The sequence below is a fragment of the Podarcis muralis genome, chromosome 6 (genome assembly GCF_964188315.1).
Source record: "Podarcis muralis chromosome 6, rPodMur119.hap1.1, whole genome shotgun sequence".
NCBI classification, from domain to species: domain Eukaryota; kingdom Metazoa; phylum Chordata; class Lepidosauria; order Squamata; family Lacertidae; genus Podarcis; species Podarcis muralis.
In genome coordinates this window covers 56,804,777-56,822,776 of record NC_135660.1, presented here as the reverse complement: position 1 = coordinate 56,822,776, position 18,000 = coordinate 56,804,777, and the positions used below count along the sequence as shown (strand labels likewise).

At 40.6% G+C, this 18,000-nt stretch overlaps 1 protein-coding gene across 2 annotated transcripts in view; it reads left to right on the top strand.

The window, feature by feature from the left end:
* The window catches only part of ADAM12 (ADAM metallopeptidase domain 12), a 178,654-nt gene that overhangs the window by 111,492 nt on the left and 49,162 nt on the right, over positions 1–18,000 (top strand). For both annotated transcript variants that reach the window (XM_028729961.2, XM_077930356.1), the window contains exons 8-11: positions 1,379–1,450; positions 2,746–2,915; positions 3,704–3,788; positions 8,598–8,746. In XM_028729961.2, coding sequence (XP_028585794.2) covers positions 1,379–1,450; positions 2,746–2,915; positions 3,704–3,788; positions 8,598–8,746 — 476 coding nt within the window. The remainder of the gene's footprint in view (positions 1–1,378; positions 1,451–2,745; positions 2,916–3,703; positions 3,789–8,597; positions 8,747–18,000) is intronic.

Here is an 18,000-nt window from a genome sequence, read left to right as displayed (position 1 = left end):
TGCTAGTCACGACTGACAGCCTAGAAACCATATTTGTGGACTTCTGTATATACATTATATTGCATTAAGTGAACAGTAGTGCACCAGTGAGCTACCCAAGTGAAACAAGGTGCAACCCAATCCAAGGGTTGCAAAGTTTGATGTGTAGCATACACAGATGAACGAATTTGCCTATCTTAGTTTATCACATTCTCTACTTTTTAAATTTTAAGTACAGCATGAAAAAGTGTATGTATTTTTGTTCGCATTTCTCCAAACATCTGCATTTTCAACCAAATTTTCCCCAACATAATGCATTTTTTTATGTTCTTTTCACAAATGTGTACATAACTGTGCACACTTTTCCAAAATAAATCCTTTTTATCTACGTTTTTGGGTTAGAGAACTGCATCACAAAATTCAGAGAAGTGAATTTCAAAGGATAGCTATACTTCCACATATTTGTGTGGGAAGTGCTAATTAATTAGATTCACATTAAAATATATACGGGCCTCCTAAATATAATATAACGTATAATGCTGTCTCTGTTACTAAAAAGTACGTAAAGAATTCAGTTTCTGCCAAGTCTCCACAATGATTTGCAAGGCATGCTAAGGTGTTACAAATAGTTAAGCCTCTTTGCAGGTATCTCAAAGCAAGAAGGGGGGGGGGGGGGAGAGAAATCCCTATCCCTAAATTTGCTAATTCATACTAATGAAATGTGCATGGATTCAGGAAACATAATTCTTGAATGCTTGGAGCTACATTGCATTATTTAATTTTCACCCAACAGAACTAAGGCTATGATTGGCTTGCATTAATAATACCAATTCTGTGGTGTAGGTTCTTTAGATACAGTTTGCCGGTTACTGAATTCAGCAAGGCTGCATAAATTGCTGAGCATTTGCAAAAGAGCTTCAAAACAAATACACAAGACAGATGGTTGAAAGTATCTCAACTTTCTGAAGTGCAACCAAAAATGAAAAACCTCGTATTGAAATGTTTTCCAATTTGCATTTTCCCTCATTTAGAATGACAGACGTTGCCTCTTCAACACCTCTGCTTAAACAGCAGAATTGCTTTCTTCCTATGGCGGAGAGACAGCTAAAATGAGAGCCTTTTTCTTTGCACAATAAGATGGATCCCAGTGAGTCAGCTGTGTGGGAGCAGGATGAGAAGCCCTTTTTTGTTTGAAAAACTACACCCCTTCACACAATGTTTGCTTGTTTTAAGGCATACGTGGGTTCTACTGTCGGCAATAGGAGCTTACTATGGGCCCATATTGTATGTAAAACCCATATGTCAGTTAATGCCTTCTTGGAGAACACAAATAATGTCTGCAGAATAATAATGAGTATAATACAAATGTTGATGGTTCTTTGTTACTATTTTTTTGTAGTTTCAGAGACAGGGCAAAGACGTGGAGAAAGTGAAGCTGAGGCTGATAGAAATTGCCAACTATGTTGATAAGGTAAAGTTTGTGTTATGTATTAAGATTAGGGGCAGTTCTCACTCAGGGCCGCCAGTATGTAAATGAAGGATTGAAAACTGTCGCTCCTGATTGGTTAGCTAGTTGTGAGTTGTTACTGTTTCAAGTTAATTAGTATTATATAAAGCGGCCAGCTAGGTTGCAGTCAGTCTGATTCCAGGAGCAGTTCTAACTGCTGCAATAAAGAACTGTGAATCCAACAGAGCTTTCCAACATCTTTTCCACTATTCAACAGTTTTTTAAAAGGACAACGGTGCTTTTTGTTGCTGTGAAGTAGTCTACTTTCTAACAATAGCAAACCTGCTCTTACTGAAGTCATTCCCCATTGAGAAAATGTGTGTGGAAAGGGGAAACACAGGTGACTCCCCACTTATGCATGAGTCACGTTCCAGCCCCCCCCCCCCACATAAGTGAAATTGTATAAAGTGGGGAGCGTCTCTAAACATCCTTTAGACACCCTCTCTGCTGCTCTCTCTTCAGTCCATACTAAGAATACTATATTCAAAAATATCCACAACTAAAATTGAAGTTTTGTGGCTGGCAGGAGGCTGGAACATGCATGGGAAAGTTCTGCTGTGCCACCCTGCACACCAGCTGTAAGGCAAGGAGGCGGAGTAGCGTATACAAAGCCCCAGTGCACCTCTGGTCTCTTTGGGACTGATGTCCTCCTTGAGCTCTGGGGAGAGTCTCCTTGTGATCCATGAGGACTCTCCCGCCATTTCCGGAGTTGAATTGAATTATTTAATCACTTCCCGGCACCACACGTGTATGCAGTCATGTGCAAATGGAACACGCATAAGTGGGGAGGCACCTGTATAATGACCATTAATTAATTAGATACACTTCAATAGAGAAGAAGCTTACAACTACAAGTCACCTGTCAGATCTCAAGTGTCTGCTAGGCTAAGGAATCTCACTGTTGAGAGAGAGTTCCATCCTTATTTCAGGCATATTTTTGTTGAAGTACAACTCACATAGACCTGCAGCGCAGTCGCTGACCCACTTATAATCCAGTTGTCATCTATGAGGTTAGATATGTCCATTGCATTTTATATATCTACATATAAACATTTCACCCATGCCTGACCATCCTGGGGTGTTAGAAGCAGGGCAGGTGCAACCAGAGAGCATGATCTAACTTCCTGCTTCACTGCATGTAAAATGTTGTCCATTCCAGGCCTCCCTCATGTAAGCTGTTTATACAGCCATATTCTACTTTCTAATTTGAAATAAAATTACAAATAAAACCCAGCATGTTAATTTGGCTGTTTCATCAGTTCTATAGGCCACTAAATATACGAATAGCCTTGGTTGGAGTGGAAGTCTGGAATGACATGGATAAGTGCGCAATAACCCAGGACCCCTTCACCAGCCTTCATGAGTTTTTGGACTGGCGAAAGTTGAAACTTCTACCTCGTAAACCCCATGACAATGCACAACTAGTGAGGTACGTCCACGGATGCAAGAACTGCACACTGAGCAAAGGTTTCTTACTCTTTAAAAAAAACAAAAACAAAATTCTAGAAATTCCAGACTGTTCCCACACTCCAGATTGCTCCCAAACTTCCTCACTCCAGTTTATGGGCCACAGTGGCTCCTTGTTATTGGCTCCTGAGGAGTTGAGGGTGATAAAATGATTGTGTGGCCTGCTAGAGAACAAAATAACAGAAGGGTCATAATTAATGTGACCAAACACAGGTGACAATCCTTCTGCAGACTTTCTCTGTGGTGGTGGTGATAGTATCAAAGAATCTCACTTCCTTACCGCAGTGTCAAGCAGGGGCTTTTTTCTGGAGGCTGTGGAGTTCAAAACTTAGAGCCCTTGAAGGCTTGCTGTGTATTTTGTGAATGATATCTCTTGTATCATACTGACCTTTGACAGAGTCAGAGATGGATGCAAATAGGACATCATCTAGTCAGGTCACTATGGATATTTTTCACCTTCTGCAGTCTTGAGAAACAGCTTGGAGGCCTTCCACTTCTGTCCTGGATTCTTGCCCTTCTTGACTATTGAAATTGGCCAGGGCTGGGCAGGAGACATGTGACTCAGGGGTGGCTAATTCCTTTCTGAGAGAATATAGGTCCTTACTGCACTAAAGGAGAGAGCAGCAAAGCCCGTATTATTGGATTTGGATTATATTTAGTAAAATAAAGAGGTTACCATTGAATGGTAAAGTTCTAAAGTTGAATGTGGTTTTTTAAAATAAAAAAAAACCCTTTCTTTTCTTCCATCAGTGGAGCTTATTTCCAAGGTACTACCATTGGTATGGCACCTATAATGAGCATGTGTACTGCAGAGCAGTCTGGAGGTATTGTTATGGTAAGTACCAAGTCAATTTCTATTGTTATTTATTGTTGTTATTCTTGTTTCAAGAAATTATGAGAATTTATTAAAGAGAAGCCACTACTTAGCCTTGTAATGAAATGTCATCATTTAATGTTTTCTTTGTTGTCTCCTTTCAGAGCAGTGAACCAAAACCAAAACAGCCTCACAGAATAAAAAATATAAATTTGTAATTTATCTTTTTATTTCTATGCTTTGTACGAAAACTCTCCCAAAATTATTTATGAGGCATGCTGCATTTTTGCTATGGGCCAGAGAGAAATAATTATAAGCACTCTTACCTAATTGCTTATTTTTCAATTTACCAGTAATAGCTTTTATTATAAGTCAGATGACAAAAGACAACAGGTGGTAGTAACTATAACAAAGCTTTTGTGTTATCAGCATAGCTCTTTAGAATATGTTAATGTTTTTGTTGCCTTTCCAGCACAGTGTGTGTGCGTTCATTTTAGCTTCTATTACAACTTGTCACTTTTAATAAGTAAGGTGCATGCATTTCAAATTGCCTAAAGTTAAAGATCAGCGGGTGGCTCTGTGGTCTAATCCAGTGAGCCTCTTGGGCTTTGCCGATCAGAAGAACTGTGGTTCAAATCCCCGCAACGGGATGAGCAGTGGGCGGTGGGCTCCACGCCGGGAGGAAGCCACCCAGTGAAGCCGGCTTAGCATTGCTGTGCAGCTTCGCAGGGCAGCTTCCTCCCGGCGCGGAGCAGAGTCCACCGCCCATTGCAGCCATACCCGGCGTATAAGACGACCCCCAACTTTTTAACCTCTTTTCCAGGGTCAAAAAGTCGTCTTGTACGCCGGAATCTACGGTAGATAAATAGGCATGGCTCCGTCGGGAAGGTAAACTGCGTTTCCGTGCGCTGCTCTGGTTTCAGTGTTCCGTTGCACCAGAAGCGGCTTAGTTATGCTGGCCACATGACCCGGAAAAACTGCCTGCGGACAAACGCCGGCTCCCTCGGCCTGTAAAGCGAGATGAGCACCGCAACACCAGAGTCGTCTGTGCCTAGACTTAACTGTCAGGGGTCCTTTACCTTAATCCTGATTAAGTTTTAGAGTGAGATGTAGCAGTGGTTCAAAAGTGGCCAAGGCTGTAGGATACTTATCTGGGCACAAGGCATGCTTATATTTATCTCTCCAGCTAATTAGCACTGGAAACCTATTGTGCGAATATACTATGGGATATTGAGGGCTGTGCATACATTATCTGTCTCAAATGAGGCCGCTGAGGAATAGAAAAGGGAGAAGTTTAAGTGCACTAAGAAGATATGGACACTGAAAGGGGGGCGGTGAGCAATGGCATAAGTCTGAGTAATAGGGATGGAGGGATATTGGAGGGGTGCTGTTTTTTTAAGAAAACAAACTGGTTTCAACAAGGAGAAATAGCAGAGATAGATACAACACCTTAGCTAACCCATGTTTTCATATTGTAAACTGCCCTGTGACCCTTGGCTAAAGGGCAGTATAGTAAGGTAGGTAGGTAAGTAAGTAAGTAAGTAAATAACAACAACAGAGCCTCCCCGAACTCCCTTCTCACTGTTTTAAACTGCCACTTCCCCTGCCCCAATGCTACCTTCTGTTTGTTCAAATGTTTTACAACTGGAAAGAGCTTGGGGGGAAAAAAGAATAAATTAGAAACACATCAATCTCAGTTTTCTTCTAGTATCACATATTTTTCTCATCCTCAGGGTAAATGCTTTCAGTTGTTTAATTCAAAATGTGTTCAAGCAATCTCTTTTGCTGTGACATTGCATTTCCTGTGTTGAAGAAATTGCTCTAGATAACTAGTAAAATTATATTCAAAATGAACCAAATAGTTCTCCCTCTTTATGTGGTAATAATGCTGACATGTTAAAGCCCTATCGTTTGCTGCCCTGGTCCATCTGTGGGAGTATGCTTGCTTTTATTTATTGTATAACTGTATTGAATTAATATGTTTACAATACAGAATAAGTGTCTGAAAGCATGAAACATGGTTTGGAGATCAGTTTGCCTTTTCCGGATTAAGAGAAAGCTTAACATTTCCTTGTATACAAAAAGAAAATAGTTGTGTACAGATCAAGCATTTCAAATTCTTCTTCCCTCTTTCTCTACCCACCCCCACTGCCAAATTGATCCAAATTACAATACGGGTTTTTTTTCATTCAACTTCTAAAAAACTACATATGTAGAGTCAGGATTGGTGATATCTGTATTTATTAAATACATTGGTAATTCAGGGCTCATAGGAGTGGAGATGATTCACTCTAGACATTAAAACACTATTACTTGCAAAACAGTACTATATAGAAGGATTTTAAAATGTTTAGCTACCACTTTAGTTTTTCTTTGCGCTGCAGTTGTCTGTAATTGCCAAGATTGCGTTTCAACTTTTTTTTTTTAAATTGGGGGGGGGGGTAAGAAGAACTGGACTGATAACACAATTTTGATAACACAATGCAGAGTTTGTATTTGGTATTGAAAGTTTCATGAAATTGAAACTCATCTTTCAAAATTTATTTATATGGTATGCCTGAGCTGAAATGAGAAGGGGGATGTCATTCAGTATTCTTCTCCCTGCAAAAGAGAGTTCTCTTCTGGTAATAATTTGGGTCGGTACACAGACAAGGGCAAAAATGTCCATAGTGTGAGACTGGGGGAAAGGAAACAAAGTCCCAAATTGCCGAGGCTGCAACCTGTAATGTTTGGCAGCATCGCTCACCTGGCTTCCCGAAACCAAGACTTGCTGCCATTTACTGAGAGGGAGGGGCAGGGAGCTTAGTGTTGCACAGGTGCAGTAGAAGAGCCAATCCAGTGCTCTTGTGCCAGCATGATGCTGAGCTCCCAGCTGTTTTGCCCCTTCACCTCTCCCTCTCAACTACCAGCAGCAATGCAGGACATTGAGAAGGCAGGTGAGAACCATTGGCCTGCGAACTGCTACTGGGTGCACTGCAAGGTGCAATAAAATCATCCACACACTGCAGGAATACAAGAAGAATCAGCCAGCTGCCTCTGCAAAACAGGAGCCTGTTCTTATAATAGTAATGGTACTTCACTTGATCTCAGTGATAATGCTACAAAGAGCCAAATTTTGATTGAATAAATACTGTTGTAACACATCTTACTCAGTAAATGATCCATGATTTACTGGGATCATGCAGTTTGGGAGAGAAAAATGGTATCCAAGAAGCAACAGAGGGGATAACAAAGTGACTTATGATCAAAATAAAAATAAAAAAAGCTACAGTTGTGTGTTTTTTCAGGAACACTTAGTGTCTTCCTAAAAAATGAGTGAAATTTTGGAATGATTCTAATGTATTCAGAAGTACTAAATGACATGCAACTTTTGATAAAGTGCATTCAGATTTCAGAGAGTGATGCCTTTTATGAATTGATTGTACTTTCCATTTTTCATTCACTAGAGAGTTCAATTATTCATACTATTAACAGAAGCCCCTTAAACAGAAAATTGTGAAATCCAAGCCAATAATTTATTAGGAGTTTCATTTTACTTTTTAATTAAGCTTTTAGACAGTTCTAAGCTTTTACTCTCTGTACACATCAGAGTGCTTGAAAGGTTATGAAGAAGAGTGATTTTAGATGAATAAATTCATATGTGCTTTTAAAAAAGGCAGATGAACATAGTAATTCCATTTACTGACTGATAAACAGGAGATCAGCCATTTATATTACATGTTTTATGCATTTTTCTTTTTTAGAGAACTTTTATAAGAAGGTCAGTTTTTCAAAAGGAATAGATGGATGCCGCAGAGAACAGTATAGAAAAGTTTTTAAATGTTTGTGCCAGTCAACAAAAATAGCTTTCAGTCAACGAAAATAGTTTCTGCAAGAATATTTCTTGTCCAGAAAAAAAGAAATGAATACCACCATTAATTTTATTGACAACACAGACCTTCTGGGGCTTGCCCTGTAAACTGCATGTCATTTGTACTAATGTTCTGGTAGCGTAGCGAGCACATGTTTCCTACTGTCCATTTTGTAGAATGAGCCATTTTCTGATGCGTCACTTCCGCCTTTCGATAAATTAGTTAGGTTCACAAGTACATTTACATCAGTTCATTTCTCTGCAGTTGTTTAATGACACTTGAACATGTGAAATCACACGGTTGAAAAGCATGGTATGAATATGAAACTTCTGTCTTAGAAGGCGCATTCAAGCATTCAAGTCATCACTTGGTCTTGCATTCATCATGTGCATGCATGTGTGAACCAAGCCATGGATGAGTCCATATACCAGCCTCCATCACAGGACAGTAGGATTGAGGTAGGGGTAAGGAGGTAGCTGGACCTCACAAGTCACCGTATGGGTCTTTCCAGACATGTGGCCCAGTTCATACACAAAAGCAGCAGTTTGAGTGGACCTTTTGAAACCCAACTGTGCAGAGAAAGCTCCATGTTGAGAGCTATTTGTGTAAAGTAGCTTTCAGCAATGCCAGTGCAATCCTGCTGTGTTAGGGATTTGTATTGCTAGACTTGGCACTTACGAAACTATGTCAGGGGCCTACTGGCACATAAACAACTTTCCCTGTGGCACTGCCTCCAGATGACTGCATTTTCAAGCAACTTCTCACTGCTGTCTGCATGGAAGAATAAGGCAAATGGGCAGGATCTTGGTGGTGTTGTTTATTTACCATAATAACAGTGTAATTACTCTTGCCATGTGCCACATCTATAACAATTAATACCTAATTAGCTTGGTCATTTATCACTGTGTAGACTATATTATTTCATCCTTTTTAATAAAATGCTTTACTCTTATCTCCCTCTTTTTTGTTTTGTTTTAAGGACCATTCCGACAGCCCTCTGGGAGCAGCAGTAACTCTGGCACATGAGTTGGGCCATAATTTTGGGATGAACCATGATACACTGGAAAGGGGTTGCAACTGCAAAGCATCTGCTGACAAAGGAGGCTGCATCATGAACCCTTCAACAGGGTAAGTGAAAGTACTGAACAAGCTTTGTTTGAGAGGGGAAAAGGTAGCTAGAACTTTGGGTGCAATATAACTTTCCTCTCGCTCTCTTCTCCACCCCAAAATCTGTTCTGGAGGGTTGGGGCGGGGAAGACCCAGAACATATTTAGGGAGCTTGTTGTAAGACAAGAGGCTGAGGAATTTCTTTTCCTCAGCCAAAATAGCTTGTGCTATTTAGTTGGATACAGTCCTTTGTTTTTATTCCAGGAAGCATTTTAAGCAAAGGTTTGCATCCTGTTTATGCCAATTAGACTTTATCACAGACCCTTCTCCATAATCTGTGACAAATTATGTCGTTGAGAGGGAAACTTTAATCCCTAGAGGATAGCTTTAATCCCCCCCTTTGTTATTAAAAGAAAATGTGCAAAGCAATTAACTTGTATTATTGTTGTTGTTTTCCCCTACTAGTATGGGAGAAAAAGCAGGGGAGGTCATAAGAAATAAACCATAGCAAATAGGGGAGCAGGTTTGGTGCTTGTTTATCTGTGTTTCCTGCTGCAGAACTGCATTAATACCAAGAGCTTTCAATATAAACTGAAGACAATCTTTGTTTCTGTGATGTCTGATGTACTTTCTTTCATCTCAATTGGCTGGGGTCTCACTAAAGTTGCCTCAGTCCAGAAATGCAATTGTTACCCAGTGCATTCTTCATTCCCAGCCATCTTTCACAGCTGATAGAGTTATGACAAGTGAGATCAATTTAGTATGCAATTTGCTAGGTGGAGGTGCACGGTATCTCAGAAGTAAATGCTATAAAGAACTACTGAAGCATGTTAGTCATGAAAGGAAGGTTTTCTCTTCTCTTTTCTTTTTTTTAACTTCAGCCTTTGAAGTTTGAGGATGCCTTCATGCTTTCTGTTCAAAACAAGAGTTTTAGTGATGTGACTAAGGGGTCACCCAGACTTGCGCTTGTGCTGTGCCTAGAAAGTACAGGGCTCAGCAGTTTTCTGCTTGACCCACGCTTTCTAGGCACGGGTCCGATTGCTTTTCCCCTTGCCTTGCTCCTTTCCAAGGGAAAACCTGCTCTTCATCAATAAATAGGAACAAATAGCAATCCAAGGAAAACCCGAATTGCCATTTGTTCTGATGGAGCACTAAAGAGCAGTTTTCCCAAGGGGAGGAAGCAGTGGGACAAGAGGAGGACAAGTATGTACACCTTAGTATCTTAAAATGCAGTGAGGCCACCCCCCTGCCCCCATTGCATTTCAAGTTGCATTTGCGCTTCTTGTACATACTGGGGGGGGGGGCAGGGGTGTCTTCACCCTGTTCAAGTGTTATAAATAGATGAGCACATGTTTAATCACCAGTGTATAGACAGACGTATCTGAACATTCAAATAATACATGATCAAATTCTTTCCCGAATAATAAATATTCAGAAATGACAGAAATGTGCAAGCTAAAGCAGCTTCAGAAATGTATTTCTTCCTCCAGGTCAAGCAAACTCCTAGTGTACATGCAGAACTTTTTAGATCCACAGACATTAGTGACTCTTTTCAATGGGTTTTCTCATTACTCTTGGAATTGCTCATCCAGCTGGTCAAATGGAATATTTCTAACACTGTTTAAATTAGGTTAAACTTTGGGTCTATGGTGTATTTGATAGCATGAAATGTTTCATCCTCTCTTCTCCCTAGGATCCAAGGCATATATCTGTGTATTTGGGATCAGTGCTAGCCCATCTTCTGCTTCATTTCACCTTGGGCTATTGCTTTTCTATCCTATTCATCCAGCTCTTAGCCTTCTCAAGCCATAGATTTTTCAGGGGGTAGAAGTGACTGCTACAGTCATTTTTGAGGAAGAGGGTATGGACATTGCACTTCTTCTTTTTTTACTTTGTGCCCAATAGATATCTGTAATTCAAATAAGGTGATGAGAAAAACCAGCTTGGATTAAAATTATTCCATTCACCTTAACTTTGAAGTTAAGTCTAACGAAGGAAAATGTTCAAAGGGTTATTTTATTACTTCAAATGGTGTTTCGTTAATTATTGTGATCTCCTTTTCAGTTTTCCAGTTTTAATCATTGAAGAGTCCAGCATTAAAAACTTGTGTTAGAAATGAGTTCTTGGTAGAAGCAGTCTCGGGATCAGTGCTGTATTAAATTCTGTTGGATCTGTCTGTTAATGAGCTTCCTGTAGGTGTACGTTTCAAAAGGAACCAGTAGGACATGTATCATTTTTACCACAAAATGTTTTAAAGGTTTGAGCACTTTTAGCAAAGCACACATGATGTTTCTTTTTATAAGGCATTATGGCTTAAAGAAGAAAGCAGACAGAGTGATCCTGACATTCAGATTATTTCTGGCTACAAAAATAAATCACAGTACAGGAGAACATTTTCAAGAAAAGAATTGCAACCAAAAATGCTTAATGAAGAGAAATTAGTTTTTGTAAACTGACATCTTTGTAATGGTAGCTTTGTCTTTCTTTAAAACAAAATGTTAACTTTGGGGCAATAGCATAGGGCCTAGTGTTGTAAGTGGGATCTTAAAGGACCCTGTGCTCCAGGGAGAATGGTATGAAAGTGAGTGCTAGGAAGGAGGAAAGGGACACACAGAGGACAAGGAAGGTCCAAATAAACTTTTTTTTTTTTTTTGGTCCAGATACAAAAATAATATTTTAGAAAACACAAAAGCAATTGCTGTCTGTTTGAAAGGTCTTGTTCTACCTAGATCCCTTTGAGGAATTTATAACGAAGTTCTATCTCCACTCAGGAAAAAGGAAATAAGAAAATAATAATAATATTGGAGGGCAGTCTGCAGAAGTTGCATTGCAGCCCTCTGCTAGTGGTCAGAGGCAAAGGCCAGGTTTAGGGTTTCAACTTTGAATGACGTAGACTGGGATGAGGTCCTTGGAGTTGGTTAGCAGCAAGAAGGAGAAGGAGCGGGCAGAACTCCAAGTGAGCTGGGAATGATGGGCTGGAACAAAGAGGCGCAGAGTATGGGAGGTGTTTTGGTATTTTTGGCCTTCCTTTGAATCCAATGCTGCCCTTAAGGGAGAAGCCAGACCCTCATAGGATGTGAATGCTCTGCAACCCCTCCATCTAGGTGCAGGTTGTATATCTGTGTAAATAAAACCATATCAGAAGTGGAAAACCCCCCAAACCACTATGTTGACTCATGGCAAGCTAGAATTTGGGAAATGGTATACATGGTGAAATTAACTAACTTTGTCAGAGAAGGCAGATAAAAATGGAGCAAGTTTATTGAAAAAAAATGAAGAAGTTTATTTGTTTTGAGATTTGGGACCGGAGGAGGGAGAAGAAAAACGAGAAGCCCAGTTAGACACCTGGGCAGTTAGACAACGCAATCCCCATTGTGTGCAAGTAGCTGGACATCATTGGGTGCCGCCCAGGCAGTCTTGAGATGTAGCTGAATATTGTGTTACCAGTTTTGTAGCTCTCTTCTCTGGTCTTGTGAGTTTTCCAAAGACGAATCAATTTTGTTACACCCATATTGCACAAGGAACATCCTGAGCCAGCATCAATGAATTTAAAAGCGCTGCATCATTTTCGTTAGAAATATTGCCAGTCCAAATTGTTTTTGTCTCTGCTAGCCTCCTTAATGGAATTTGTGTCTTGTTTCTTTTTCCTGGGTTGTTTTTTTTTGGGGGGGGGAGGGTCATACTTGGACTTCAGTGGAATGTACAGAATCAGAGTATACTTCAAAAAGAGTGGAACTAAATCTTAACTAGTTCAATTTGTCTCAATCTTGGCAATTCTGTCTTGTGGCTGCCCCATTTAGGTGAGCCATATTCTTTCCACTTTTTGAAAATACAGGTCTCTATCTCCTTTCCATGAATAAAAAATTTGCACTGCAACTGTCCTTTAGCTGAACTGAAGACACAGCTGGCAAACACAGTTTTCTTTCTGAATATTCACGGAATTCCATTTCTGCTTTACTGTCTCTTTTTTAAAGGGGAAAAAAATCAGGTGTTAACGGTAACACAAGTGCCTGCTAATGATAGCCTGGTATACCAATCACATCCAGATGTCAGTTCCATTATAATTTCCATCCTTTCTTCAGTGGGGTTCCACTGCCCTGCTGCTTTGCAATAAAGAAAGCTTTTTTCACTTTTATCTCATTGAAATGTGTTGCTCTCCCCAGGATGCTAAAAATCCTTCATGCTGAATCAGACAGAGCTAAGTTGCTTGTACTTTGCACTAAAACCCCAGTGACATTTTTAAGGTTGGGCTGTCTTTTTGACCTTGTTCAACAAGCACACTTTTCTTCTAGGAGATTTGATAAATGAGCATTTTAACAAGCCTTGAAAATAAGTGCAGAAAAGTCAGTAGCCCATTACAATCTTAACAGGCCCTCCTGTCCACACAAATCTTTGCTAAACAGCTGTGGTGTAAATAATACAGTTTTGTAAGACTTTACCTGGGGCCTATTCATACCTGGCACTAGTGACCAGGTGAGTAGTATTTAGTAAGTCTGGTTTTTATATAGCATGGAGAAACATCTACCAGAAACAGTTGTAAAGATTTGTATTCTTGTCTCTTACCAGGGAGATTACTAAACAATCATTGAGATCTGTTTTGAGGGTTTTGTGAAATACCGGTAACAGGTTTCCTTGAATTGTGTTCTTGGCCTTTCAGGTTGCATGATGGTATATGTCTTTGCTGCCCTACCCCTAATGAATTTGGAATCGGTGCTCACTCAACACTGCCATGGTGTACATTATTATATAAAGTGCCAGTACATGGTTTAATTTCTGAAATTAATTTCTCTGGTGATCATATCACTGTGTGCTGCATGTGCCCAGTTCTGTGTTAAATGATTTGTGGCTTGTGGGGAGGATCATGACATTTGTGTCATTTCGTTTTTATAATGGATTTGAAACTAGTCCTCTTGCAACCTTTTGACCATTGATAATTAGTTGATGGGCTTGTGAGAGAATATGCCTCCCAGTGGAGCATGATTAATTGCCTTCATCTCAGTTTTTTGTTGTTGTTCTAATTATTGAATTGGTATTTTAATGGAGAATATTAACCATGAGCTGTAAAACACTGGGCAAACTTTGGCTGCAGCTCATGATTTCTCTGGAGAGAGCCAAACCATGAGACTTGGTTTGGATGACACGTAAGCAAAACCGTGGCTTAGCTCAGCAGAACAACCAAAGCAATGACCACCCCTGCAGGATCCTGCACACTTGCTCATTCATGCTAAGCCATAGTGTTACACGTGAATGAGATCAGAGGACATTTAAAACAATGTATTTCCTTTGTCAAATAAATGCCTGAAATGTGGTATTATTGAAAATTTTGCTGAGTCTTTGGGCCTGTCTACATGATGATCTCCCACACACACTTCTTCTACACATGGTGAAATCGTGCGTGCACACGTGCGCGCGCACACACACGCACACACGCACACACAGATATATACCAGGATGATTTAGTTCATTGCTTTCCCATTTTCTTTTGGTTAAAAACTACCAAGAATTGACAGGATACCATTATTTCAACATTTCATTTTAAATTACTGAAACAACCGTGTGCAATTAAAGGACAGACAGTGCCCATTTATTAATAATTCAGGTACATTTTAGAGGTCTTTAATTGTTTTTAGGAGAATAAAAAGTTGTGAGTTTAGCGTTAAGCATTAGTGTGTCCAGATCTTGCAAGCATTCTCAGCAGATTCCATTAAAGTACAATGTCTTGGGGTCAAATAAGGCCACAACTTTGATTGATTACAAATGCAGAGGTTTGGCCTAGGCATTGGGTTTAACCAGACCCCCAGCCTGCCTGCTGGAAGTATTTCTGGTAGGATCAACACAGAAACACAGGAGTCTTGTGACATACATCAAATAGGAATACCCCCACGGGATCACCGCCAAGGAGTTTCTGAACAACTCCTTCTGGATCCCTTTAACGGGATACCCTTTCTTTCAGAGGGACAGGCAGATGCTACAACCTCCCCTCTGACCAAGATTAAGGCTTACTCAATGCCTAAACTGCCAAAAGTTTTGACGATTGCTATGAGGTAGGCAAAATCACCAGGTGAGAACCAATTGACCTGGTGCAAAAATTCCTACCTGGTCCCAAATATGGTGACCAACAATGTCCATAGCAAGGTCAAGCACATAACAAGCCTCATACAAGGGAGGGAGGGAGGGAAATCCTACTGGATATGGAGGCGGGGGCAGGCCAATTTATATTCCCCAGGAGCGAACCCAAGTGAAGCCTGCAGACCCAGATGGATCTGCCCCTTGGAATGTCCTGCCCCCAAGCCTGCCTGCAAGAGGTGTCCCTCACTGGATCCTGTCGGGAGGCAGTGCTGGCCTGCAACCCTAATGCACCAACTATCGGTAAGCGGATTCCTGGCACCTTTTCCTATTATACAGGATAGAAAAGCATTGTTGTGTCTATGAAAATTGAGAAAAGAGCTCTTTCTAAATACTAGTAAAAATAATTTCAAAGAGCTAGAGAATACCCAACAGGCTGTGTAGACTTGGCACTTCTCTGATAGTCTTTTAATTCCTGCCAGGCAACATCCCTTTTTGGAACAGAGTGGAGGAAAATAGCACAGTAGGAAACTGAATGCAGGCAGTGTGTTTTTAACGGCCATGTCAGCCATTTATCATAATTCACTTATCGCTAGTACTGGATGTTATGTTTAACGCAACCAATTTAAACACAAGCTAATCTAGTTTGGTTTCTTATCTACAATTTCCTCTAACATTGGCAATAACGACAAAGTATGCTACAACTTCTGCTCTTTTTTCCATTAATGCAACACTACCATGACCTATGTTTCTCTCTCTCTCTCTCTCTCTCTCTCTCTCTCTCTCTCTCTCTCTTTCATATATGGTTTCCTTTTTCCTTGATTCAGCACTGGATTAACATCAAGTCCTAAACAATAAATTGTGAAACCCAGACCCTCTGCTGTCGAGCTAATTGTTATTAATGAGGTAGCAGTCTAAAAGGAAACTGAACAGAAGATGAGCCAGAGGCAAATGCAAAATGATTATAGCAACTCTCCTTGACTGCCTAGTTTCCTACAGGAAAAGTAGTTGCGTACAATTCCCACAGAGCTTTGCATGGCAGATAACTCCTGAATACAGTTAGAATACTGTCAAGGTTGATAAATTGGTTTAGTATTGCTTCACCTTTGCAATGGGAAACGAGGCTCACAATAGACCTCTTGACAAGAAATAACTTTTCCAACTGTACATTTGTCAAAGTGGAAGCAACTCCTAATAATGTTTTACTTGGCAGTTTTGTGACTGTGGAGATATTAAGCTGTGACTGTATGTTCTGCACAAGGCTGTTAAAAGCTGTTACTTCTTCCTGGAAGTATTTCTGAAAATCGTCCAGCTGTTGGTTCTGTCAATACTTTCTGATCAGAATCTTGCATTCTGCATTCACACTGCATTCATACCAGATTCTGCATTGTAAATCTGTCCTTTGGAATATTTCTTATAAAGCTCACAGCTTGAGAAGATAAGCCTCAGTGGTGCAGGCCAGATCCATCTTTTTTTCCTGTAAGGTAAATCTTATGGATTGTAGTACTCCCAAGACAGCATGGATTCATATCTGCCTAAATGAAGCCAATGGTTGCCAACTTCGTTGGGCCCAGGGGTACGTTCAGATTTCTGAGAACGTTGTGGGCGCCACTCGCAAAATGGCCACTGCAAGGTATGACCTAACACAAAATGGTTGCCACAAGGAGTGGCTTGGTTTAATTTTAGAATGATCCCTTCTGTGGTACAGACAAGATGATGATGCTGTTGATGTCTCTGTTCTGTGTCTGCACGGTGCTCTCCCACCCATAAACTTGAGAGCAGTTCCTTCTGCAGAATAGGCCACAGAAACATAAGGATAAAGATCATGTCTTTGCACAGTACTCCTCCCACCCATCCTATCAGCCTGAAAAGAACCCCAGCTGTGAGAGAGGCAGCAGAAACATTATGTCTCTGCCTCTACACTGTGCTCCCCCCCCCCCCCACTTCTATCAACAGTTCTGACTGGAGCAGAAAGATGGTGGTGGGGATGGGGATAAGAAGTGTGTCTGTCTCTGTGCTGTGTTCCCCCACCATCAAGTTGGGAACAATTCTTGCTATGGAGAAGGAAGCAAGAACAAGAAAGGCTGGCATCTTACTCCCTGTGATTTAAAACAAAGCCCCTTGAGAGGCCAAACAACTGTCCTCCCCACAAAAATAAATCTTCAAAAAAGTAACAGCACTCACTCCTTGCCGCAGTCTTTTCCACACATACAAATTGTGAAGCTGACGCTTAGCCTTCCCTCATCCTATGCAACTGGAGTGGAAGTGGTGGGCTCTTCCAACTCAAAAAATTGCTGCGTGCAGGAAGGTGGTTCTGGTTTAATACATTTTAGTCTGGTTGCACTGGCCATCTCGGAGGCCACCAAGGAAGGCCTTCGTGGGTGCAGGGTTGGCAACCTGTGTGTTAAGCTATTAATGCCACACATCAGTTCAGTTATTTGTGAAAATGACAGGTAATTGGGCTTGTGAAAATCGGTACAAGCATTGAACATGAACTATAGATGGGAAAGCTATGGGAACATTGTGTTCTATTTTATTGATGCTCTAGGGATTAAAACAATAAACAAAAGAGAGAGTAAAAATAGATTGGGAGGATAAGTGCAGAGCCGTCATTCATCGTTCAGTTTTTTTTAATGCAATCTTTGTTCATAATTCTGGTATTTGATAAACATTCCTGAGAAAATTTAATTATTCAGATGTTACAGATATGGCACAGAAGTGAGTTCCCTGTGTACAGCCAAATCTCTAATGCAGCTCACAAAAATGTTCACATGATTGATTGTGTCAGGGGTCATAATTTGATCATGATGAAGAAAAATCTAAATTCCCAGCTTGTTCATGTCTTTAGAATCCTGCCTGGCGCGTGGCACAGGAAATGATCCGAAGTTGGGAAATGGCAGAGGCAGGGAAAGGGTCAACTGTCACTAGCAACTTCTCCATTCTATAGGTCAGCATTAGACCACATTTTTAATATGCAAAAGATCCCCATTCAACCCCTGGGATTTCTAGGTAAGGCTGTAAAAGCACCTTATATGAAACTCTGTTGAGCTGGATCAGGCTTCCTCAACCTCGGCCCTCCAGATGTTTTTGGCCTACAACTCCCATGATCCTTAGCTAGCAGGACCAGTGGTCAGGGATGATGTGAATTGTAGTCTCAGAACATCTGGAGGGCCAAGGTTAAGGAAGCCTGAGCTAGATGGACCAATGTT